The sequence below is a fragment of the Antechinus flavipes genome, chromosome 1, assembly GCF_016432865.1.
Source record: "Antechinus flavipes isolate AdamAnt ecotype Samford, QLD, Australia chromosome 1, AdamAnt_v2, whole genome shotgun sequence".
NCBI classification, from domain to species: domain Eukaryota; kingdom Metazoa; phylum Chordata; class Mammalia; order Dasyuromorphia; family Dasyuridae; genus Antechinus; species Antechinus flavipes.
The window spans coordinates 289,520,959-289,547,182 of record NC_067398.1 but is presented as its reverse complement, the minus strand read 5'-3'; the positions used below and the strand labels follow the sequence as shown (position 1 = coordinate 289,547,182).

The 26,224-nt window shown below is 36.4% G+C and overlaps 1 protein-coding gene across 4 annotated transcripts in view; it reads right to left on the bottom strand.

Annotated features, from left to right (window-relative positions):
- Positions 1-26,224, bottom strand: part of KANK1 (KN motif and ankyrin repeat domains 1) — a 292,071-nt gene that overhangs the window by 24,159 nt on the left and 241,688 nt on the right. For all 4 annotated transcript variants that reach the window (XM_051962363.1, XM_051962369.1, XM_051962377.1 and 1 more), the window contains one exon: positions 7,344-10,010. In XM_051962363.1, the coding sequence (XP_051818323.1) occupies positions 7,344-10,010 (2,667 nt within the window). The remainder of the gene's footprint in view (positions 1-7,343; positions 10,011-26,224) is intronic.

The following is a 26,224-nucleotide window of genomic DNA, read 5'->3' as shown; positions in this document are numbered from 1 at the left end:
TGTAAACACTTTTAGGAAACATGGTCTTGTTTAGAGTCATTTTTTATTTCATGGACACATGCCTGGGACTGTCATAAATGTAAGGAAGGGCAAATATTTAATTAGAAGACAAAAACCAAAAATCAAAACAAAACACCCCAGATTGGATTAAAAATCAGATTCTCCTTCATCATTGCCCCACCCACTTTTAATTACACACCCTCCCAAAACTTGACCCAGAAAACCCACTTAAAAGCCAAAGGTGGGGTTGTCATGCCCATGAACCTGTACATCTTTGCTGATCCAAGCTGAAGTCTCATCTGTGAAATTTTTTGTGAAGGACACCAGTCCACAACGGACCTTCTTCCTTCTCTTTAACACTATAGGTTTTCTAGTGCATTCTACAATACTCCCTCAGAACTCTGACCCTGCCTTCTAGGGTTATCACCACTGTTCAATCTTAGCTCCTCAGCTAGAACAGAGGGCTGGGAAGATTTTGTGTTTTGTCTGTATTAGCATATTCAACTGAATAAAGAATTGTAGATAAGACTGAACAATAGCAAACTGCCAGGAGAGATTCTGAAGCATCCCCTTCCCTTGCCCCATCTTGTTATTCATGCCAGGAAGACTTCTCTTCCTGAATTAAGATCAGGTCTCAGTCACTTCCTAGCTGTGTGACTCCGGTCAAATCACAACTCTTTCTGCCTCAGTTTCCTCATCTGTAAAATGAGCTGGAGAAGGAAATGGCAAACCGTTTTAGATCTCTGTTATGAAAACTCCAAATGAGGTCACCAAGAATCTAAGCATGATTGAAAATGATTGAACAACAACAAAAGGGTTGTATATGTCTCTTAATAAGCTGAAAGCTGCTTAAATTCAAAGATTATTTCTATTATTTCTTTTTGTATCCCCAGAAACTCAGAGTCCTGACATACCAGAGGCACTTATTAAATTCATACTGAGAGAATGCACTTGCAATTTTCTAAAAGTTTAAGTGAATTTTCATTTCTTAGGTCCCACCACATGATTTAAAAGGTCAGCTTAGGCAACATTAAATAAACTCTATAAAAGCGATCATATTAGAATTCTGTGAAGTTCTTCCCTTCAGAAGAAAAGCAGGACCTTTCTGCTAACAAACTTAGTCAAAATTCAAGTCAAGGGTATTAGAAAAAAAATTTTTTTAAATTAGAGAGAAAAATAATTTTCAAAGAATTTTTCCTGACCATGTTAAAGATTTCTTTTGATAAGAGTAGAAAAGGATTCTCCTCTAATAATTAGGATAATAAATTTCAAACTACAGTCTTTATCTCTTTGGTGACCAGACAGCATAGTGGAAAGAGTATACTGTATTGGATTAGATTGTTTGCCTTCTCAATGGGGAGGGGAGAACAAACAGAGAGAGAGAGAGAATTTGGAATGCAAAAATTTTTTTTTGTAATGTGGAAAAAACAGATAAATGAAAGAATATATTGGATTTGTAGTCAGGAGTTCTAAGTTTGAATCTTACCTCAGATGCTTTCTGACTTCATGATCCTGGGCAAGTCACCTAACCTTGCTCAGACTCAATTTACTCATCTGTAAAACTCTCTCTGAGCTGCTATGAAGACCATATGAAATAACATACAATAATTCCTTCACATCTTGACTTTCTCCATTATAGCTTTGATATATAATAGCTCAGTATAAGAAATTAAATGGGAATTTTTGGTGAGTTTTGCAGAAGCCTCAGATGACACTTGAAAACTAAAAAGTATTACTGCATAACATCAACCTATTTTATCTTTTAATACCATAACAATTCAGACGTTTGTTCTAGTACAAAGGGAGGACCAAAAAATTTTACACAGATTTTCCAAATCATGGGGATGCCATATCTCTAACCCTTGCGATATGGAAGGGATAATTGTATATAAAAGGAGCTTGTGAATCATAAGCAGCTCTTATTGTTATTTCCATTCTAGGATTTTTAGGTTCAATATTTAATTTCCTTCTAAATTTTAATTTCAGAAATAATAGTCTCATGTTTAACTTCTTGTACTCCTGTGGCCCTTGTCAGTCAATCACTAAGTATTTATTAAGCACCTACTCTGTGCTACACTATACTAGGCCCCTGACCACCCCTCCCCCTTTATATTCTGTGGAATGTTAAAACAAAACTAATCTTAAAATGTTAATGAAATTTGGAGGGTTGGGGATGGTTGCATACCATGACAGTTAACAGACACTTTGTAAGAACAGGAAGAAACAGGATGAAGAAATACAAGCATGTCAAGAAGAAATAAATGGTAATTTATATAGATTTTTCATCTTGGCTCAATGTCTGTGCCCACCAAGTGGGTTTTGTAATTATATAAAGCGCTTATAATTCACCCACTTTATAATAAAATGAAGATAAAGAAGACTATAAATAGAGAAGTTGTACTTGTGAGGGATGGATTTTAAAAAGTTACGGCAGACAGCCTATCTGAGCTGAGTTCAGCTGTTATTTACAATTTGATTCACATTCGATTTCAGACAGCACGACAGCTATATTTTTAGAACATCTGTAACAGCAGTGAGCATATCTAGACTCTCCCCTCTCTTTTTAAAAAGGATAAAACCAAACAAAACCCACCATGACCTCTCAAGTCAATCCCAGTGCCAATTATAATAAAGAAGAAAAGCACCAACCATCTTTTCAAAGGATTTTAAAAGAACAGCTGATGGAAGCTTACTTTCTCCTTGATCATTTGGTGAAACCAAAAGAGAATTAAAACATCAAGTCACCAAATCTCAGTTATATTCCTGGCACTAAAGAAGTCTCATATTCTAGAGAAATCGATGGAAAGAAGTTCCCTTTATTTTTGTCGAATAAATTCCCTGATACCAGAAAACAGTGTCATTTTACAACATGAATAGAAGGAGGGGAACAAGCATTTATTAAGTGCCTACTGTGTGCCAGGCATTATTAAGCACTTTGCAAATATTTCATTTGAAGGTGGATGAGAAGGCAACAGCTTTCAGCAATATCAATATTTCAAATAATAAAGAATCATGAGAATAGATGTAAAGGGACCTAAGAGGTCATTCAAGATCCTTGTTTTATAAATGAAAAAAATGAAGCATAGGAGGTTTATTCAAGGGAAGGCAGATAGTAAGAATCTGAGCAGATCTGAATCCAGATCCTTGAGTCCAAAGTCAGTCTTCTTTGCACTATACCCTGCTGGCTCTTGGAGTAATCCCTTTTAGTATGGTAATCCTCTATAATAACCAGTGTCTCCCCCAAACTAGACCCAGTGTCAGGCATATCATTGGTATTCAAAAAATAACTTACTGATTGGTTATTCAGTGGATTTGGTTATATTATAGATTGAAAATTATCATTTATCACAATGCTCACATTTGAAACTGGCAAAGTCTTTAGTCCAACTCCCTCCATTATTATTATTTCAAAAATTAACAGTATTTTCTTTTTCCAGATACATGCAAAGATAAGTTTTCAACATTTACCTTGTGTTCCAAATTGTTCCCCTGTTATGCTCCCCTCCCCCTTCTCCTAGACAGTAAGCAATTTGATATAGGCTAAACATTTGCAATTCTTCTAAACATATTTCCTTATTAACCACCTCAATTAAATTTTAAAGAAATTATTATGAACTTGAAATAAATCAACAAACATGAACATTTCGCTATCCATCATCTGTTATAAATAATAACCGGTTGTTTCTGCAAATGAGGAAACAACAGTAGAGTTGACAGGATTTTTGCCTGTAGTCAAATGAATAGCAGGCATCAGAGCTGCTTGCCCTCCATACTCAAGTCTGGAGTTCTCTGACCAAGTCTCTGTGAAACCCAGGGTGTTTATAGGACACTACACTGGCCTTTAAGGAATTTATTAGATTTGGGTTATATTTCTAGATAGTGTTGGACAAAATACCTCTTTTCCTTTGAGAATTCTTATTTGTAATCAGGCAAATCTCTTGCCAGAGACTTTCTGTGGTGTGTGATGATAGATGTTTTTAACGACTAATGAAAATATGAAGTGATATGAAGCTGCATTAAGCAAAATAACTTCTGCATGAGTTGTAGAATTGTCCAACATACTCATATAGGTATATTATTTGTGTTTATTCATGCCAGAGCAACAACTCCCTGTGGCCTAATTTTGGGTCCATTTTTAAAAACTAGGATGAGGAGTAATCCATTTTGCATTTTGACCCAGAATCCTCCCCCCCCCCCCTTTCTTTCTTTTCTCTTGGTAGTCTCTGGTTGTCTGTAATTTGCAACCTGTACAGGTTAAATCATATATCCAATGATAAAACATCAAACACAACAATGAGTTCATCATTTTAATCTCAACTCGTTAACACTGAAAATGGGAGAAGGCAATCCACAATGTTTCTCCAAACTCCCTAATCTTGCTGAATTGTCATGGAAAGGCACCTTTCAGTAATATGGTTAAAAACACAATTGTGAATATAATGTAGATCTGGATTAGGCAAAGTTGTTCCTGGATACTTTAAAGGGGCAAGTCATGTTAAGTTTTAGAGATGCTTCTAATTTTTAGCGTATGGATACTATCTCATAAAAGTTAATGTTTAATGATACTTTTTTTAACCTATTAGTGAGGTGTACGTGTTTGTAGAAGAGGGTGAAATGTCAATATAAATTGAAATAGCCAAAGTGATGTTTTGTGCAATGTGCCCTGACAAACATTACTCTCTCTGTTCCCAACTGATGACTTTATAGACCAGTCATTACAATGTTATATCTCATTATTTTTGGCAAGAATGTGAAACAGAAAGCTCAGTTAGGAAGAGAAAAGTTGTTATTAATAGATGATATTATACTGCACCTGTGTCTAGAGATATTTAAAGATTTTATTTTGGACTTAGGAACTGACATCATGTTTTTAATGCCTTTCCTCCCCCAGCTTCCACTTTTAGGTGCCTATCCACCCTTTAATGTCTAACTTAAATGGGCTTTGAATGGGAAACTATCTCCAAGAAGTTTTTTCTAATTCCTCAGAGTGAAAAGGACCTTAATTTTTGAAACTTTTAAAGCATTTTTCTTTTGCTATTTTGTTTCTTTTTTTTGGAGGCAAGTGGGATTAAATGACTTTACCATCTCACACATTAGGTGTCAGAGGTCAGGTTTAAATTGGTCCTATTGACTCTAGGGCCAGTGACACCTAACTGCCCTTCTTGAGTTGTTGATATTCAAGTACATTTATAGTGTAATATATTGTGTTAATCTAGCTTTATGTGCTCGTGCCTTGGCTCTTTTTTTTTTTTAAACTATTCTGCAAACTACAGAGCCTATGCCCTAAGTAAACTTTGTTATCTAGCTAAGCACCTACACTCCTAATGTGCTGCATATAGCCAGTACTTCATTCCTTAGTCAAAGAAAGAGAAAAAGTTAAGTCCACTCATTGACTGAAGAGTTGTCTTTTTGGAGGATGGTAGTAGTTGTTTTTTAATTGTAATAAACAACATCATCCTATGCAGCTGTGAAAAAATGACTAAAACTTGATTGGGGTCCAGATTTTCTTAGGATATCCTTATTAAAACATAAAATAAGCCAGAAGTTTACCTTAGGTGTCTTTTCAGAGAAACTTAAAATTCCTACACATATATATCACAGGGTCATGGATCTAAAGATGGAGGATATCCAAAAGATTATCTAGTCTAAATCCCCTCCTTTTATGGATGAGGAACTTGGGACCCATCAAGGTTAAATGATGCATCTGATGTCACAGAGTTATAACCTGGCATTTAAATTGGGATAGTTTGGCTTCAAGTTTCTAAATTGGGAAATTTTAAATCATGGTTTATTTAGAGAACAAGGAATTATGGTAAAAGTACATGGAGTGCTGAACTTGGAAGTGAGAAGACCTAGATTTAATTCCTATTTCCTCCATTTACTATCTGTGTGACCATATAAGTCCCTTCATATCTCTCAGCCTTAATATGAATAGCAACTAGGCAGCACAGTGAATAGAATGCTGGGTCTGAAATAAGGAAAACGAGTCTTCCTAAGTTGAAATCAGGCCTCAAACATACTAATAAGCTGTGTGATCCCGGACAAGTCACTTCACTCTGCTTGCCTTAGTTTCCTCATTTGTAAAATGACCTGGAGAAGGAAAAGACAAACTGCTGCAGTATTTTTGCCTAGAAAACTAACTTGGGTCTTGAAGAATTGGACATGACTGAAAGAATACTGAACATCAACAATAAAAATACTTGCAATTTCACTAAATTGTTGGGAGGATGGGCGGGGACGGGAGGAGGGAAATTTGAAAACTTTAAAGCCCTATGGGAAATGTGAATTATTATTATTAATATTATTTTAGCACATGAAGATATGTTCAGTAACATTTACTTTGCATGTATCAGAAATATCACTGGAAACATTTGTATTATTTTCTCCCATAGTACTCACTTTCATTGGAAAGCAGGATTTCATTATACTCTCCCAAATATGCACATACATTTTAAATGAACAGAAAAGAAATGCATTTAATGGCCTATCAAGTCAGTAATTTTCATTTTTAGAGAAAGTGATGACACTTTCTCTTACATCAGCTATACAAAAAAAATAATCCCACCGTCTTGTTTACTGGAAAATGCATAACAAATCTTGCAGGGGAACTAGAGATAGTAATTGTTTTTCTTTAAGTTAATGTTAAATAATAACAGGATATTCTGTAGGAAAGGGGGAGAAAAACCTGAAATTTGTTGTCAAATTTGAATGGTAAAAATAATTTTACCATTTTCCAAAGTTCTCAGAGGATTATTTCCCATCTGTCAATTTTTTAGGGGAAGGGAAGACAAGGGGGAAGAGGTGTTATAAACCTTTAATTTCACTGATGTAGGGAATTCTCAGCGAGAAAACTTTTATCAGTGTAGATTAACAGCTGTTCAGCATAGAGAGATATATGTGGCACCGGAAGGTTGTGACTTGCTTGGTTTCTATGTCTCGCAGGTGACTCAAACTCAGGTTTTACTATCTCTGCTTGCCTCCCTCCTTCTCCCTACACCTACACTAATCTTTAATTAAATGAATTTTAACATACTGTTAATTATGGACACAAATAGTAACAAATTTGTTCATAACAAACAATTTGTTCATAAAAAACCAAGTGGGAAGGCCAGAATATATCTTCAGCCCCATGACCCATAAAGACTCAGGGAACTCAGTTACAAACATGTAGCATAGGCATCTCCTGCAAGCCTGACCAGGGCCTGAGCTGCCTGCCTGGATTAAAAAACACCAAAAAGAAAATTTAAAAAAAAAAAAAAATTCCAACAGTCCAAAGTGACTCAGAAAGATCTCACTGCCATCTTTCCCTACTTCCAACTAAGCCCATCTCAAGCACAGCTTACCTGCCAGGTTCTGTCTCTGGAAGTCTGTGTTACTTAGGTCTTCGGTGTTGGTATACTTCATAACAGAATTGATGGATGAAAGGGTGCTCATGAGCTGTGAGTTAAGCGAGCCAATCTGAGAATGAGGCTCCCCAAAAGCCTCTGCCAGCTCACTATAGTTTTCAGCCAGTAGTGTCTGTTGCTCGGCCAAGAGCTTCTGGACAAGCTCAATGTAATGATCTAAGCCAGTCATTATTTCAGAAGGAGCCTGGTTTAAGGGGTTTTCTACCAACTCACCCACAGGTTCATCTCCAACACCAATGCTCCTCCTGCTGGCTGCTAACCCCACAGACAACTGTGGGGGCCCACAGGCTATATTCCGTAATTTAAGACCCACCAAATAGTTCTCATTAATGTTTATTTGTCCCACTCCTGAATCTTTGGTCTTCACAGCAGATGGCTTATCAAACCCAGAATCACTGGAAAGTAAAGTTCCAACCCCAATGGAACGAGTCTTGGAAGAAGCGTTGACATCCTTGACTCTGCCCTCCCCAACTGCCACAGTCCGCACATCCACAGTCCTAGTATTAGTCTGTTTGTCAAAAGTGCTTAGGAAAGTGTTAGTGCTGGAGTCCATCAGAGATCTCATCTCTGTGTTGGTGAACTGGTTTACCTGTTCCAATACTGTAGTGGTATGCTGGTTCATGGTTTGAGGTACAGCCATGACAGAAGAATTCACTAGGAAAACAGACTCTGTATTCACGCTTTGGGAATTATATTCCTTCGGAGAGCAGATAGTCACATTTATAGAACAGTCTCCACAACCTATAGACCGTACTTCTTTGATATTTACCTGTGCCTTGCAAGGAGTTTGATCAATCAAAGATTCTTTTGTATTACTGTCTGTTACGCAAATGCTGTTTTCCACACCCACGTTCTTATCACACATCTTCACAGAACTTCCAACACATTGGTCACACATCTCTACATGCTCCTTCACAATCCACCAATTCATGGGCAGCTCAGGCCCAACAATCTTATTCTCCCAATCAGGCTTGCAGGAGATGCCGATGCTACATGTTTGTAGCTGAGTCCCCACACAAGCATCCATCATGTCCACATGACTACCAACTGTTTGGTCTCTTGTCTGAACCACTGCCTCCACCATCCTGCTGAGGACAAGTGGCTGGGCCATGGAGGCTTTGTCAACTTTTTTCCTGGATCCGGCTGCCTGCAGTTCTTGTTTTAACTTGGTCATCTCCCGATCATAGGTGGTTTCTTTGAGCTGAACCTCAAGCCTAAAGATTTTGTCTTTCAAAGCTTCTATTGTCTGCTGCTGCAGCTCTATTTCTTTATCTGCTTCAGTAGTAAAGCCAAGCATTGCTTCTGTTACCCCAACTCCAGAGTCCTTGGTTTCTGCCTCTGTTCCCACGGCAGCTTCCCTGCACGGCCGAGAGGATTTGTGATACAGGACAACATCATCCATGTTGTCATCTGCACCCACAGCAACAGACTTGCACTCCTTGGATACCCACTCCTTATTTTCTCTTATCTCCAGGGAAGCCCCATAACTACTATCCTGTATCTTCTTCTCCAGTGCTTGCATCTCTGCAGTGAGCTGCCGAAACTCTTTTATCCTCTTTGTACTCTGTTCTATGCTCTCCATCTCCTCCTCTTCACAGTCTATGTATAGTTCCCCTCTGTCTCCTCTCTTGACCCATGAAAGCTGTTGCAGCTGGGAAGCATTTCCAGCACTGTAGGATCGCTGCCTCACACCACAGGTGTCATTTTGTGAAGGCAACCTTTGGTTCTTCAACTGTGAGACCAGTTGTCTCTTTTCCTCCTGCAGAACTGAGATCTTGACCTGAAGCACTGGAATGGTCCTCACCTGCTCTTCCAGTTCCTTCAGGCGTTTCAGGGCGATTGCCATTTGTTCTCTGATATGTTGCAGGTGCAACGGGCTTACATTGGTCACAGGCGTGGAAATCCCAGAGCTCATTGGGCTATGCCGGAGAGAGCTCCCCATAGAAGAAGTGGTTGCAGCAGTGGTGTAAATACTGTATTCCCCAATGCCTTGGTACCCATTCTGAAGTTGATGGGCTGCTGGATTGCGATTCCCAGATCCCATAAAGGAGGGGAGTGAGCCTGTGGAGCCCAGACCACCAAAACTAGCCAGTCTAGGTCTTCGAAACTCTCCTGGGCCTACCTGCATATTGACCTTCTCCTGCTCTAATCTTCTCCGAGTTTCCATCAGAGTTTTGGTGACATGAAGATTATGCTTGGGGAGCTGGGGGGAGGGAGGTGGCAGCTGTTTGTTTTCTGGAATGGTAAAGAAAGTGGGGGAGAGCTCAGGAGGGGCAGGTTGCCTGGTGGCTGGAGGGGCTGTTACTTGGCTCTTGGCTGTTAGGAATGAGGGGCAATGCTTATTATCATCACTATTAGAAGAGGAGAGTGATTCAGTGGAAGCCCATACGTCTAGCTGGCCATGGGTATCCTTGGCTCCTGTGTGTTGTGGCACTGGCTTTCGCCTCTTCTGGATGTTAAGTTTTTTGATGGTGTTTCCCTTCTGTATGTCATCTACATACTTGAGGAAATCTAAATCCAGTTGATAACCATAGGGGGTCTCCACAAAATAAGGATCTTTTAGTTCTTTTTCACTGTTTCCATTTAGCACACTCTGTGATTTTCCTGCAAAAGAGAAAAAAAAAGTTCATGCTATTTATTTATTGTAATGGTAATGATAAAAATTGTATAAAAACTATAAATATAAAAACTAAAACTTCAACATTTTTCTAGAACAACAAAGTATAATAAAAGAGCCACCAGATTAGAAGTTAGGATTTAATCAGATTTTACCCTTGGCTTTGCCACTCATCAGACATATGTTCCAAAACAATGACTAGATGATATCCAAGAGTCAATGATTCTATGGCCAATGTTTCCCTTGTTAATTAATAAGCATTTATTAATGGCCTAGGCTGTACCAGTCATTGTGCTAAGTACTAGGGGCATAAAAATGGGCAAAACAACGGCCTCTTCCTTTGAAGAGCTCACACTCTAATGGGGAAAGCAAGCTATATATAGAATAAATGGAAAAATAATTAACGGAGAAATGGCACTAGAACTAAGAGGAACTAGACAGAGTTTCTAGTAAAAGATGGAGTTTTAGTTGGGACTTACAGCTAGAGGTTAGTTGTTAGAGAAAGGTACAGTCAGGGAAAATGCCTGGAGCCAAGAGATGGACTATCTTGTTTGTGGAACAGCCAGGAGACCAGCAGCACTGGACTGAGGAGTATATGTCAGGGAATAAAGTGTATAAAGGCTGGAAAGATAGGATGGGGCTAGGTCATGAAGGGTTTTGAATGCCAAACAGAACACTCTGTATTTGACTGAGTCAATTAGGGAGGCACAGCTATTTATTGAAAGTGATAGAATCAGATCTGTGCTTCAGCAAAATCACTTTAGTGGCTAAATAGTGGATAGATTGTAGTGGGGAGAGGCAAACGGCTACATCAGCAGGCTACTACAACAAATGGAAAGGAAGGAGATAACTGAGAGATACTGGAAAGGTGAAATTGACAGAGTATGGCAATAGATGGGAGAAGAGGAGAGATAGTGAGGAAACCAGGATGACTTCTTGGTGATGAGCCTCTGAAGGGGAAGGTAGGAAGTGGGGAGGATTTAGGAGGAAAAAGAATGAGTATTATTGCTGTGAGGGTAATTAGGATGAGATATTTATAATTCTTACTTTTCCAGTGTGTAAACAGTGGTACAGGATTTGTTTTGCAACAGGAGCAGATTAAACTCCAAATCTCTCATTCAATAGTCATAATTCTAGGCTACTCCATCCTGTATTATTTCAGAGATTCTGGCTCTGAGGCAGAGCTCAGCCTCCAATTTATTATATCCAGCATCTGCAATGGTGAGACTGCTGGATTTGCAAAGAATGTGTTTTCAAATCCCAGTTCTGTCACTCATTATTGTGTGACTATGAGCATGTCACTTGACCTTTTTAAGCTTAAATTTCCTCCATTCTAAAATAAGGAGGTTAGACTACAATATGATACTATGATCCAAATTCCACTCATCAACTGTCTACTTATTAAAAAAAAAAAAAAGTTCCTTCACTTCAAGAAGCACCATCTGCTTCCAATTCTTTGGACTAAATCAATCAAAAATATGGAACAACCCTGTTCCATGGTACAGCTTGAACAGATGAAACCATGCTCAGACCTTTGAGTCAGTCATATGGCATTTAGTAAAAGCTGTTTCTGACTAAGCTAAACCAAGACAAACAGCACACATTTTTTTAAAAAAGGAATTACAGGAACCTCCAAAGTTCAACCCTATGGATATGGGAACAGTAGATCTATTCCTGCCAAATGTCAATAGGACTCATTTATCTTTTTAAACTATGGACTTTTTCCATAAGTAAAAAAGGGGAGAAAAGAAAGCCTTTTGGTGCTATGTCTCAGAGAAAATGAAAACTAACTTTAAAATCTAAAGCCCCACTGTCACCCCAACCCTCCAAAAAAAAAACAAAAAACTCAACCCCTCCCCCCAAAAAAAACCCCCAAAAATCAAAAACAAAAAAAAACCCAACTAAATCCAATAGACAAAATAATCCAAGTTATTAAAGAAAGAATTGCAAATTATTAACCATATTAAAAATGCTCCAAATCATCATTAATAAGAGAAATGCAAATCAAAACAACCCTGAGATTTTATTTTATAATCAGGAAACTGGCAAAGATGATAAAAGGATAGAAATAGTCTTATTTTAAAGGTGGTGTAAAATGACAAGTATACTAGTGCATTGTCAGTGAAGTTGTAAATTAGTACAACCATTATGGAAAACAATTTGGAATCATGCAAATAAGATGGCTAAAACTATCTATATTCTTTGACCCAAGGACCTACCTACCACTAGGCATATATCTCTAAAGTGCTATTTTCCCCACTTTTGTCTCTCTTTCAACCCTCCCCACCTAGCATTGTGTGTGTGTGTGTTAACAAAAAACTGGAAATAAAGTAGATGCCCACTAATAAGGGGAATGGCTACACAATTATGCTATAGGAATGTAAACAGAATGTTATTGTGCTAAAAGGCAAATATAATGAACATAAAGAAGTGTGGAAAGTCTAATATGAACTGACACAAAGTGAAGTAAACAGAATCAGGAAAAGAATATACATAATCACTAAATTTCAGTAATACACAATGGAGAGAAACACAAAACAGTGGAAAATGAATGTTGTAAAACGGTAAAGAATAAGCTTGGCTTCAAAGAAGAAAGATTAGAGGCTGCCTCCCTCAACAAGTAACTTGCCAAGGACACACAGCTAGAAAGTGTTAAGTATCTGAAGCTGGCTTTGAACTCGAGTCTTCCTGAATTGAAGGCCGGTATTTTATCCATTACATCATCTAGCTGTCTCTTCCCTCCGCTCTAAAATATGGCAACTCAAAAAGACAAGTTCGGGGGATCCCTTAATTTTTCTTAACAGGATACAAAGAAAGTTGGGAACACTCTATATAACCATAGATTTCTCCTCAAAGTATTTGTTCTAATTCTTTTCTTTTTTCTTAGGAAAAAAACAAAAACACACACCAAAAAAACCCTGGTATGAGGGATTCTTTTTTTTTTTTTTTGAAGGGAGGGGAAGGATGCAGAGGGAAATCTAGATGATGTAAAGCAAACAATATCAATAAAAACATTAATTTAAAAATACATTATGTAAAGTGTACTTTCAGAAGTTTCTTTTCCTACTACCCACTGAATATTTATAGCTGATACAGGTTTTGCTATTTTGTAACCCATTACGTTTCCCAGATTTTTGCCTTTCTTTTCTTACTCTTTCCTGTTTTATACGTAAAAGTAGGAAGAAGAGACCTTTGAGAGGGAATGTAATATACATTCATTTCCTGTGGGGGTTTTTCAAATTCCACTGGCTATTTAGATATTAGCCAGTACTTTTGATTCCAAGCCTCTTTAAAGTATTCCATTTAAAATCTGATTAGAATGCAATTTCTTTCCTGTTTAGAAATATATGACAAGAACAGAGGAGACACAGAGCTCACATTAATCATAAAAGTACTTCTAAAATATGTCTATTTCAATTCCCCAAAAACATACTTACTAAAAGTATGCAGTTAGACCCGTTTCCAGTGCTGTCTTGAATTCCATAACCAAAAGAGAAAGTGCAGGCTCATATGTCAGCCAGGGGCAACAGTTCTTCACACCCACAGGACTCCTATGTCATCCAGGCATTCTCAAAGCACCCCAGACCCTATCACAAAGTCCGGGGAGTTCAGTCTGGCTTCCTAAAAACTCTCTACTGCGGGCTGGCCGAGCAACAAGAAAATTCAATTCTGTAGCACTTACCAGAAGCACACTTGATTCGATAACCCTCGTTCCTCTCTCTCTCCCCTGTTGTGCCATCGTGATTTGTCACAAACAAGCTTTCAAACTAGCTGAAGCTCTGCCTCTAAATGTCCTCATCCTTCACCCCATAAGGAAAAGAAAGTCTTAGTGTAAACTTAGCCAAGCCAAGCTAAGCCAAGCCCACGATGTCATAGGCTGAATTTTCACCAATGAACTCTCTCGATTACTTTTCTTACCAGCCCCAAGGACTCAGCTGCTCAGCGTTCTGTTTTCTTAATGAAAATAGAAAAGTGGGTGAAGGAAGAAAGGAGAGACAGAGAAACCCACTTTCCTATGTCCAATTTTCTTCCAATTAAAACAAAGAGCAATTTAAACATCTCCAACCTAAAGTCTGTCTACCAAGTGTACCAGCAGTCAAAGACAGTTTGTATTTTGCCAGAAACTGGGCAGAAACACGAACCCTTAACTACCTTAGAGGATCAAAAGAACAATAGATTTCAATGTTCTCCATGGCTTCCCAAAAGAGTAGCCTTGCAGTGAGTAGAGGGAACACAGTGGCTAGCTTTACAGTATTACATGAAATCTGGCTCTTCTCAACACTTTGGTAAGTAACAAGTAATCATCTTTTAGAAATAACCACATTAATGCTTCTTTGGTTACTAAGGGGAAAAAAATCTGGGAACTTTTTAAGATTGGTAGCTTTCTCCTTTCCCTTTCTTTTGAAATAGGTAAAAAAGTAAAAAAAATCATTGTAACCAATTTGATTTTAAGATTTGAGAATTCAACACACAACATCATTCTAAATAGCCAACACTTTTCCTGGTAGGCTATTTAAAACTTCCCAGGATTGTTTATGACAAGTTCATGAGACCAACAGGAGAAGGCAATTTAGTGTGAATTAATTTGGAATCTCTAAATCCAAGTTTCAGCAAAGCTTTGAGCTACAACATAATAATTAGCAACTAACATTTATATAGAGCTTTAAGGTATGTATTATCTACTTTGATTCTTACAACAATCCTTCAAGGTAAGTGCTATGGTCATTATCATCAACCCCATTTTGCAGTAAGGAAATTAAAGCTGAAAAAAGATAGTTGATTTCTTCCCTGAGTCACATGTCTGAAATGGGATTCGAACCAGGATCTCACTGCCTCTGAATGCAAGATCTTTTGTCCTCTGTGCCAGTTAGGACATAACTGTATCTGTATACTGTTTGTTCTGAGAACATCTTGACCCTTATAAAGTTTGCATTATCATTATTTATTTATTATTGAGAGAACAACTTGGTTGCAAGCAACACTTCAAGTCCCTTGTCACGAAGACTTAAAATCTTAAATTTCACTCTTCTCTGACTAGAAAACGGGACAAGTGTTATTAAATATGTAATTTTTACAATTCTACCCCCTTTTAAAAAAGCAATCAGGATTCAGTGATTTGCCCAGGGTCACATAGTAAGGGTCTGAGGACACGTTTGAACTCGTAATCCTGACTTCAAGGGTGATATACTAACCACTGCTCACCTAGTTGCCCCTACAGACCTTTGTTAATAATTGCTTCTATTTTGTGGTTGTTCAGTGGAGTCTTCATGCTTACTTGGCAAAGATACTGGAATTATTTGCCATGTCTTTCTCTTATTCATTTTATAGATAAGGAAACTGAGGCAAACTAGAATTAAGTAACTTGTCCAGGATCATACAGCTAGTATCTGAGACTATATCTGAACTCACCAGTCTACCTGGCTTCAATCCCAGCTGTCTCTGAAAAGGCATTTTAGTGTCATTGCTTTTAAAAATAACTTTTTATGATTTTGAAGGGTAAACTTTTTGGCTATAGTGTTTATAAAGTTTTGAATTATAAAATCTCTTCGTTTCTAATATGAGATCTTATGTTCTTGATAAAAATGTTTGCTTCATGAGAGGAATGACATGTCTTCTACATATTTTTTATCTCCCTTTGCTTCTTAGTATTAGGTATGTAGAATATACTTTATAAATTTTTTATTGAATGAATCAATGGCAAAATATAATAGTGTACATTATGACTTCTTAGACAAAATATTATTGCTATATTACAAAATGAAACTGTTAGTACCATGATTTGCATATATTCTATAGAAAGGAATTTTTGTGACTTACAGCTAAATATCAGCTTGGACAACAACAAAAAAAGAAAATGTACTTAAAATATAAATAATCAAATGACTAAGTTTAGGGAGGAGGTTGGATGTGAAAAAGAATAAAAACCTAAAGAGAGGTACCTTTACTAAAAGACTGGCAAAAGAAAATGCCTTTGAATGTGTGTTTTTTAATGTTGACAATTAAATCTGGTTCCTTTAAGAATCGTAATAAAATAAACAGATACTTTTTTCTTATTTTTTAGCTATTTTACTAACAACATATATATATATATAAATTAGAAAACCACAGATTAGTCAACGTATTATAATCTCACATGTATGATGTCAGTAGGCTTTCAAATGTGTAATCCCACCAGGTTTACTCCCTCCTTCCTTCCTTTTCCCCTCTTCCTCCCCCACAGTAAGCAGACTGCCTTTGTCTAAGGAGGGAGATTGTTGGGAATTATAAATGATGAAGTTAGTTTTTCTGATGTTCTAAAGGAAACCCCAATTAGGAATGCAAAATACTGAGGAATACCTCCAAATAAACCTTGTCTTTCTATAATTTTGAGACTCTTAATAGAGATTCTAATCACTTGTTGCTAAATAAGCTCTAGCATCTAGCCAATTTCTATTAAAAAGAGTATCTCATTAGAGATGAACACAATGAAGGAAAATTGCTGAGTCAGACCTGGAGAAGAACCTTGTCGTGATCTCTTTACACATTTACAGACTAGGAAGGTATAATCGCTTTGTTCACTAAGCTATTTAAAAGTTTCAGTATCAACCAGGGCCAAGTACTGGGAAGTTAAGAAAAGAACATGAGATGAATTAAGAAAATATGGGATTAATGTTCTCAAAAAGCTAATGACTCTGATCATTAAAATAATTAAGTTAATATCAGCTTGTCAGAAGGTTGAACAGTGGGATAAAGAGAAGAATGAAATGAGAGAAAACATTTCAAACAGGTTTAACAGGAAGACTTCCCTGAGGAAGTTGTCAGCATTCAACTCTTGGAAAAACTAAGAGTTTCTGTGTACCACGGTCTATTAGAGAAATTGCTTGGTAAGGTGAGCATAACTCAGCCACTATAAAATGACAACAGTATGGTGATTAACCTTTATACACACATGGCTTGGTCAGCTCAAATAGACTTTCAATAATGAAGCAATACTCCCAATCCTCTCCCTCTCCCCTCCAAATGATAAATAGGGCCTAATTTTTAAGATAACTACTAACCAAAACTTTTTTTTTTTTAGCAATATAATTTTTTTATTATTCTATTTTTTTTATTTAATAATTACTTTATATTGACACTCGTTTCTGTTCCGATTTTTTTTTCCCCTCCCTCCCTCTACCCCCTCCCCTAGATGGCAAGCAGTCCTTTATATGTTGGATATGTTGCAGTATATCCTAGATACAATATATGTTTGCAGAACCGAACAGTTCTCTTGTTGCATAGGGAGAATTGGATTCAGAAGGTATAAATAACCCGGGAAGAAAAACAAAAATGCAGATAGTTCACATTCGTTTTCCAGTGTTCTTTCTTTGGGTGTAGCTGCTTTTGTCCATCATTTATCAATTGAAACTCAGGTCTCTTTGTCAAAGAAATCCACTTCCATCAAAATATGTCCTCATACAATATCGTTGTCGAAATGTATAATGATCTCCTGGTTCTGCTCATTTCACTTAGCATCAGTTCATGTAAGTCTCGCCAGTCCTCTCTGTATTCATCCTGCTGGTCATTTCTTACAGAACAATAATATTCCATAACATTCATATACCACAATTTACCCAGCCATTCTCCAATTGATGGGGATCCATTCATTTTCCAGTTTCTGGCCACTACAAACAGGGCTGCTACAAACATTTTGGCACATACAGGTCCCTTTCCCTACTACTAACCAAAACTTAAGCTGTTCTCCAAAACACTTCAATAACATTGAAGAAATAGATTACTATGCCAAAAACTCACAAAAAATTACTGGCTAAAAAATACTGTGATATCAACATGTCTCTGTGCTAAATATTAAAATAATGTGCTTATGAGGTGAAGTCATTTCTTTGTATCAGAGAGCTAATCTACCAATAAAATTTTATTTTTGGCCATGGCAGTTCATGAAACCATCCACTAAACTGGTGTGTGTGTGTGTGTGTGTGTGTGTGTGTGTGTGTGTGTGTCTGTCTTTGTACGTGCCCATGCAATTTACTCCACCAATTAATTGATGGAATAACCACATCAAAATGACTATGGCTAAATCATAATGAAGGTTAGTAAACAGTTATAAAGTTTCTCATGTCAATGAATCCTTTTAACTCTGGTCCCAAATCCTCAGACTTCCTTTTACAAATGATGCTGTTTCTCTTTACCTCATGTGTCACATAAATTACTGTTTCCTCCCCACATCTGTTCCATTATCTCCAGTTGTCCAAAAAGCCCAATGTTTGGATTATAAGAATCCAAGAGTATATCTCCAGACCGCCTACTATTTGGTTGGTCTATGTGAGAAAAAGTATAAGATGAATAGAATAACTATCTAAATTCTATTGTTCCTTCAAGAATCAGCTCAGATCTTATCTCTAAATGCTTAAGTTGCTTCAGTTGATAGTAATCCCTTCTCTGTATTCTTCTTTCATTTGTAACATCCTTATGACACTTACCTACATTGCAAATTAATTATTCTCTATATACAAAGATAGGTGCATTATCTTTCAAACCAAATTACAAGCTGTTTTGGGGGACAACTAGATCTATGCTACAAGTTGTAAAGAACTTTATCCAATGTCATGCACTAAAAGTTAGTTGGAAAAGGCTAAATTTAAATTCAAGTCTTTTGATTCCCTGTCTAGTTTTTTTCAACTATAAAACTTCATATATCGTATGTAATTAAAGGAAAATGGGAAATTCTTAATTATAGTCAATTTTGTTTAATTTTATTAGCATATTCTGAAATGTACTGTGTTAATCTGATCTGATTAGGAGTTTAACTGAATAAACTCAGGAATCTGAGGTGGGAAGGAAACAGCAGTTTACGTCTGAACAAATGGCATCTGGTAGTAAGGCATTTAATATTTTCTTTCACCAGAGTCACCCTGAAAAATAGAATTTGGTTTCTATTTTTTTCTGGAGAATTACCTCACTAAGTCTCTCTGAGATTGAGAGAGGCAGCAGTTCACAGGGTCCTCAAGTTCAAAATTATTTTTATAATAGTTTAAAGACATTATTTGTTTAACAACTATTCACTTTTCTAAATATCTGTGTAAGGCCTGATTTTCTTCATGTATTTCAACCAGAATAATATTATCACAGCAGATTGAGTGTTGAGAATCTCATTGTCTTCTATTAAACTAGTCATTAAAGATATTTGAAAAATATACAAAGCAATGACACTCTTCTCAACAAATATTGATGTTAAATGTAATCTAGGATAACATGTAATGAGTTTGTTATTATTTTTAAAGTGAAATCAGTCATAAATATTTCATAATTTACCTGTTTTAATCTCTAATATAGTAAAATATTAAATATAATCGGTGTACTAATAAATATTTAACAATTGGCTCTCCAGAGGAAAGAAAAAAGACCACATAAAATATTTCAAATTCTGGTGAACATTTTCCACCATCACTCTGTTATAGCTAGACAATCAACAAAACAATAACTCAAGTCCTGATCTGTAGCATTTGCCAATTTTTGTGTTATAAATGTTTACACTAAAAATTTAACAATTGACTCCTCCCAAGCTGGTTCAAACTGACACTGGATATAATCTGCATATAAACAAAAGGTTTTGGGGATCCTCAGGAACTTTTAAGAGAGTAAAGTTATTCTGAGAACAAAAAGCTTGAGAATTGCTTTTTAAGATATCTATTTAACATTGAGAACTTCAATAATAACTTGTTATCTGATTATTTTTCATTGAAAATATGGATTGGATGCACATAATGCTGGACTCTGATTCCTTGAGTAGAATCAATTATTTCATGCATTATTTCTTCTTAAGTTCATATAATCATGTTAAATTGAGTGACTTTAACCAACTATCATAGATTCTATTCAGCATTTAATTTTTTTAAAGGTCTCTCTCTTACAGAAACTTTTTTTTAATAATGTAGATTGAAAATGTAGTTAACTTTTGTAATATTGATATTCCTGTATTTTTAAAAAAATTATTTTTAACACACATTGCTTTATTAATCATGTTGGGAGAGAAAAACCAGAGCAAAGGAGAAAAACCATGAGAGAGAGAAAAAAAAAAACAGAAAAAAGAAGTGAACATAGCATATATTGATTTACATTTAGTCTCTTTAGTTCTTTTTCTAGATGCAGATGGCATTTTCTGTCCAAAGTCTATTGGGATTGTTTTGGATCACTGAACTAATGAGAACCAAGTCTGTCAAAGTTGATCATCACACAATGTATTCCTAGTTCTACTTCAGTTGACGTAAATTTTTCCAGGCCTTTCTAAATGTTCATCGTTTTTTCTAAGCAACAATAATATTCCATTATCTTCATATATCACAACTTGTTCAGCCATTCCCCAATTGATGGGCAGCTATTCATTTTCCAATTCTTTTCAGCATTTGATTTTTAAAGTGAATGAACCACAAAAGCAAAAAGAAAGGTACCACACACAAGGGATTATTCATAGCAGCACTCTTCATTTGTAGCAAAGAAATGGGGAGGGGGGGAGAAGGGGAAGATGCCTACTGAATGGGAAATAAATACACAAATTGTGGTGCATTAATATTGTGTCATAAGCCAGCGGGATGATTTCAGAAAGGCCTGGAGAGTCTTTCATGAACTGATGCTGAGTGAAATGAGAAGGACCAAGAAATCATTATACACTTCAACAACAATACTATATGAAGATCAATTCTGATGTTCGTGGCCCTCTTCAACAATTGATGAACCAAATAAGTTCCAATAGAGCAGTAATGAATTGAACCAGCTAAACCCAGGAAAGAACTTTGGGAGATGACTATGAACCACTACATAGAATTCCCAATCCCTCTATTTTTGTCCATCTGCATTTTTGATTTCCTTCACAGGCTAATTGTACACTATTTCAAAGTCCAATTCTTTTTGTACAGCAAAATAACTGTATGGACATATATACATATATTGTATTTAACATATACTTTAACATATATAACATGTATTGGTCAACCTGCCATCTGGAGGAGGGGGTAGGGAGAAGGAGAGGGAAAATTGTAACAAAAGGTTTTGCAATTATCAAGGCTGAAAAATTACCCATGCATATACTTTGTAAATAAAAAGCTATAATTAAAGAAAAAAAGAAAAAAAATTATGTCATAAGAAATAATGAATAAATATATCACAGAAACATGAAAGATTTACATGAACTGCTGCAGACTGAAAGCAAGCAGAACCAGGAAGACAGTATAAACAATTACTACAATAGTATAAATGGAAAGAATAAGACATAAAAAATGAATGTGCATTTATAAGGACCAAACTTGGCCCTGGAGAAAAGCTGAGAAAACTCTTATACTATGAGTGTGAAAGTCACATCAACAAGCACTTAGTACCTAATATGTGTCAAGGCAAAAACAGTTCCTGCTTTCAAGGAGTTCACAGTCTAGTAAGAGAAGACAACATGCAAATAACTATGTACAAAGTATTTACCTTCCACTTATCCTTGTTTCTAGGTAATCTCAAAAGGAAGACACTAGTATCAATGAGTACTTGGAAAGGCTTCTTGCTAAAGGTGGAATTTTAGCTGAGAAGTCAGGGATGTTACAGGCATGAGAGACAAGTGAGAACAGTCCACTGCTGCTGCATCATAGAGGGGGGTATAAGGTCTAAGAATATTAGAAAAGATAGGAGTATTGTGTATAATGTAAGGCATGATAGTTGATTTTGTCGAAGTCATTTTTTCCCCTTTTTATTTTTAAAATCTGTTATCTTTATCCCCAAACCTACTCTTCTTCTTGGGGAACTGGGGGTGCTGAACAAGTGCCTACTAAGAACCTGGCACTGTGCTAAGTGCTTTATAAATACTATATTATCTGATCCTCACAGTTCTCTGAGATATGTACTGTTATGACTCCATTTTTTAGTTGGGGAAACTGAAATAGACAGATTATATAACTTGCCCAGGATCACATAAGTAATAAGTGTTTGAAGCTGGTTTTAACTAACCCCAGACTTGGGGCAACCTAGTTGCCTCTTATTTCCTTTATGGATAGCACCATCCTTCCACTCAATCAGATTTGCAATCTCTTCGTTCTCCCTTCTTCCTCATATAATCAACACATCTTGTTTGGATGTACAATATCTGTCCCTTTCTTTCAATTTACATGGCTTAATTCAGATCCTTATCATCTCTTGCCTGGACCATTTCAACAGCCTCCTAAAGTTGTTTCCTGCCTCAGATCTTGCCTAACCATAACCATCCTCCACCAAACTTTAAATATGATATTCCCAAAGTGCAACTTTGACCACATCACTCCCCTACGCGATAAATTCCAATGATTTCTTAGTTACTTCCATGAGCAAGTTAAAAGGTACCATAATTTTTTTTTTTTTTTAGTATTTCAGGTTTATGATTTCAGTGCCATTCTTCTTTATCTGATTCTCCCTCCTCCTCCTCATCAAATCAAATCATTGATTTTTGCTTGCTTTTCAAACTCTTCACAACCAGCACCAATCTATATTACAACCTTATTATAAAATCCTTTTCTTGCCCTCTACAGCATCAGGGTCCTTACAAACAGCAGTCCCTCCATGGACAACCATCACCACTACTTTCCTTCAATACATATATATATACACACACACACACACACACACACACACACACACACACACATATATATATATATACATATATGTATATATATATTTTTTTCCCCTATGTTTTCCACATATTTGTGTATGTTTGCATATATCCTGGGTATATGGTTACATATGTACAATATTGTCTTCTAAAGGAGAATGTCGGTTATTCGAAGACAGGAGTTATCTTCCAGAGCTTAGCACAAAAAAGCTTCTAAATAACAGCTTGTGTAGAATAGGGAGACAGTTGAAAAGAACAATTAACATACAAATTCTAAAAATAAAAATAAAAGTTTTTGAGAGTAGCAAAAATGAATGACTCAGCTTCTCTGATGTACATTAGTCTTGGAGGAACTGTACTTTGTGTTTGGTGTTTTCCATGGCAACACTGGCCATTTCTTTAATACTTAATTTTGATATGCTTATACCAACTGTGAATAAAATAGGTCTTTTATGCCTTCACTGGTAATTGAGCCTGAACTTAGCCTGATTCTACCATTTATTCTCTGTGTAAGTTTGTCCAAGACACCCAACTGCTCTGATACTCTGTTTCAACTCTAACTGAGAGGGGTGCATTCATTTTCATCTGTAATTACATGATTCTATAAATCTGTGACAATGAAGTGAACTGTGAATAAGAGAAGATGGTACCAGCTGTGGTAATGATAGCTTAATCACCATTAACATTTCTTTTTGACATAGAGCTAACGTCTCAGATAGATGAAACAATAGATAGAGCAACTGGGGCTTGGAATAATCTTCCTAAGTTAAAATCTGGTCTCAGACATTTACTAGCTGTGTGATCTGGCCAAGTCACTTCATCTTATTTGCCTCATTGTGACAATGTGGATAGCTTCTATGTGGGTGTCTGTGTTGGGGCAAGGAAAGATGCCAGAAGCATGTGTAGTTATTAAGTAAAAGTTAGGATAATGCTTTTTAACAGGAATTGAAAGGAATTTGGAGAAGTTTAGGGGAGGGCTTGGTGAGTTCCTGCCATCTTGGCACTTGTCTCAGTGATGCTTTGTTCTAAGGGGGAGAAGAGAAAGAACTTGGTAACATCTAAGGCCAACTTCATTATCTTCTCCCACCAAACTCAACCTTCCTCCAAATTTCCCTTTTTCTGTTAAAAAATTTTTTTAGTATTTCAGGTTTCTCCCTCCTCTTCCTCCTCCTCCTCATCAAATCAAATCATTGATTGTCAAATCTTGTAATTTATAACCTCAATAGCATTTCTTCTATCCAATCTGTTTTTTTACTCCTAGCCACCATCTTAATTCAGGCCCAATCACCTCTTACCTAGATTATTTCAATGGACTCCCAATTGGTCTTCTTGCTCATACTCTTTACCTATTTCCTTTCCCAATATGACCTCCACACAGCTGCCAGCAATGCGCCTGAAACACAGACCAGATCTTGTCACTCTCCTACTCTATAAACTGCACAGACGCTCACTTATCTAAGAGTGTATGTATGTGTCTGAGCCTGTGTGTATCAATCCCTCCTTTTAGCTTTAAAGAACTTCAGAAACTGGCATCATCCAACCTTTCAAGCTTCTTTATATATTGTTCCATCTCCCCTTTCCAAACCTTTGCACTGACATTGCATTGTCTGAATTTGCATTTGCTTTTATGGGAAAAGTTCCATCTTTATTTACACCTCACAGAATTCCCCTCTTCCTTTAAGAAGCAGCTCAAGAACCACCTTCTTACAGGAACTAAGAAATTAGAGTAGGTAATGAGGAAACCAAATTATCATTCTTTGGAGATATGATGGTATACTTAGAGAACCCCAGAGAATCTACTAAAAAGCTTTAGCAAAGTTGCAGGATACAAAATAAATCCACATAAATCCAAGAGCATTTTTATACATCACCAACAAAATCCAACAGCAAGAGATACAAAGAGAAATTCCATTCAAAATAACTGTCGATAGCATAAAATATTTGGAAATATAGCTACCAAAGGAAAGTTAGGAATTATATGAGCAAAATTACAAAACACTTTCCACATAAATAAAGTCAGATTTAAATAATTGGAAAAATATCAAGTGCTCTTGGATAGGCCGAGTGAATATAATAAAGATGACAATGCTCCCTCAACTATTATATTTATTTAGTGCCATACCAATCAGACTTCCAAGAAACTATTTTAATAACCTAGAAAAAATAACAACAAAATTCATATGGAAGAACAAAAGGTCGAGAATTTCAAGGGAATTAATGAAAAAAAAAAATCAAATGAAGGTGGCCTAGCTGTACCTGATCTAAAACTATATTATAAAGCAGCAGTCACCAAAACTATTTGGTATTGGCTAAGAAATAGATTAGTGGATTAGTAGAATAGGTTAGGTTCACAGGACAAAATAGTCAATAACTAGCAATCTAGTGTTTTGGCAAACCCAAAGATCCCAACTTTTGGGATAAGAATTCACTATTTGACAAAAAACTGGAAACTAGTATGACAGAAACTAGGCATTGAACCACACATACCACCATATACCAAAATAAGGTTGAAATGGGTTCATGATCTAGACATAAAGAATGATATTTATAAACAAATTAAAAGAACATACAATAGTTTATCTCTCAGATCTGTGGAGGAGGAAGGAATTTGTGACCAAAGAAGAAAAAAGAGATCATTATTGATCACAAAATAGATAATTCTGATTTTTTAAGTTAAAAAGTTTTTGTGGAAACAAAACTAATACAGACAAGATTAGAAGGGAAACAATAAACTGGGAAAACATTTTTACATTCAAAGGTTCTGATAAAGGCCTCATTTCCAAAATATATAGAGAATTGACTCTAATTTATAAGAAATCAAGCCATTCTCCAGTTGATAAATGGTCAAAGGACATGAACAGACAATTTTCAGATGTGAAATTGAAACTATTTCTACTCATATGAAAGAGTGTTCCAAATCTCTATTGATCAGAGAAATGCAAATTAAGACAATTTGAGATACCACTACACACCTGTCAGATTGGCTAAGATGACAGGAAAAAATAATGATGAATGTTGGAGGGGATGCGGGAAAACTGGGACACTGACGCATTGTTGGTGGAATTGTGAATGAATCCAACTATCCTGGAGAGCAATCTGGAATTATGCCCAAAAAGTCATCAAAGTGTGCATACTCTTTGATCCAGCAATGTTACTACAGGGCTTATATCCCAAAAAGATCTTAAAGGAGGGAAAGGGACCTGTATGTACCAAAATGTTTGTGGCAACCCTGTTTGTAGTGGCTAGAAACTAGAAAATGAATGGATACCCATCAATTAGAGAGTGGTTGGGTAAATTGTGGTATGTGAATGTTATGGAATATTATTGTTTTGTAAGAAATGACCAGTAGGAGGAATACAGAGAGACTTGGCGAGACTTACATGAACTGTTGCTAAATGAAATGAGCAGAACCAGGAGATCATTATATACTTCAACAACCATAGTGTATGAGGATGTATTCTGATGGAAGTGGCTATCTTCGACAAAAAGAAGATCTAATTCAGTTCCAATTGATCAATGATGGACAGAAGCAGCTACACCCAAAGAAAGAACACTGGGAAATGAGTGTGAACTGTTTGCATTTTTGTTTTCCTTCCCAGG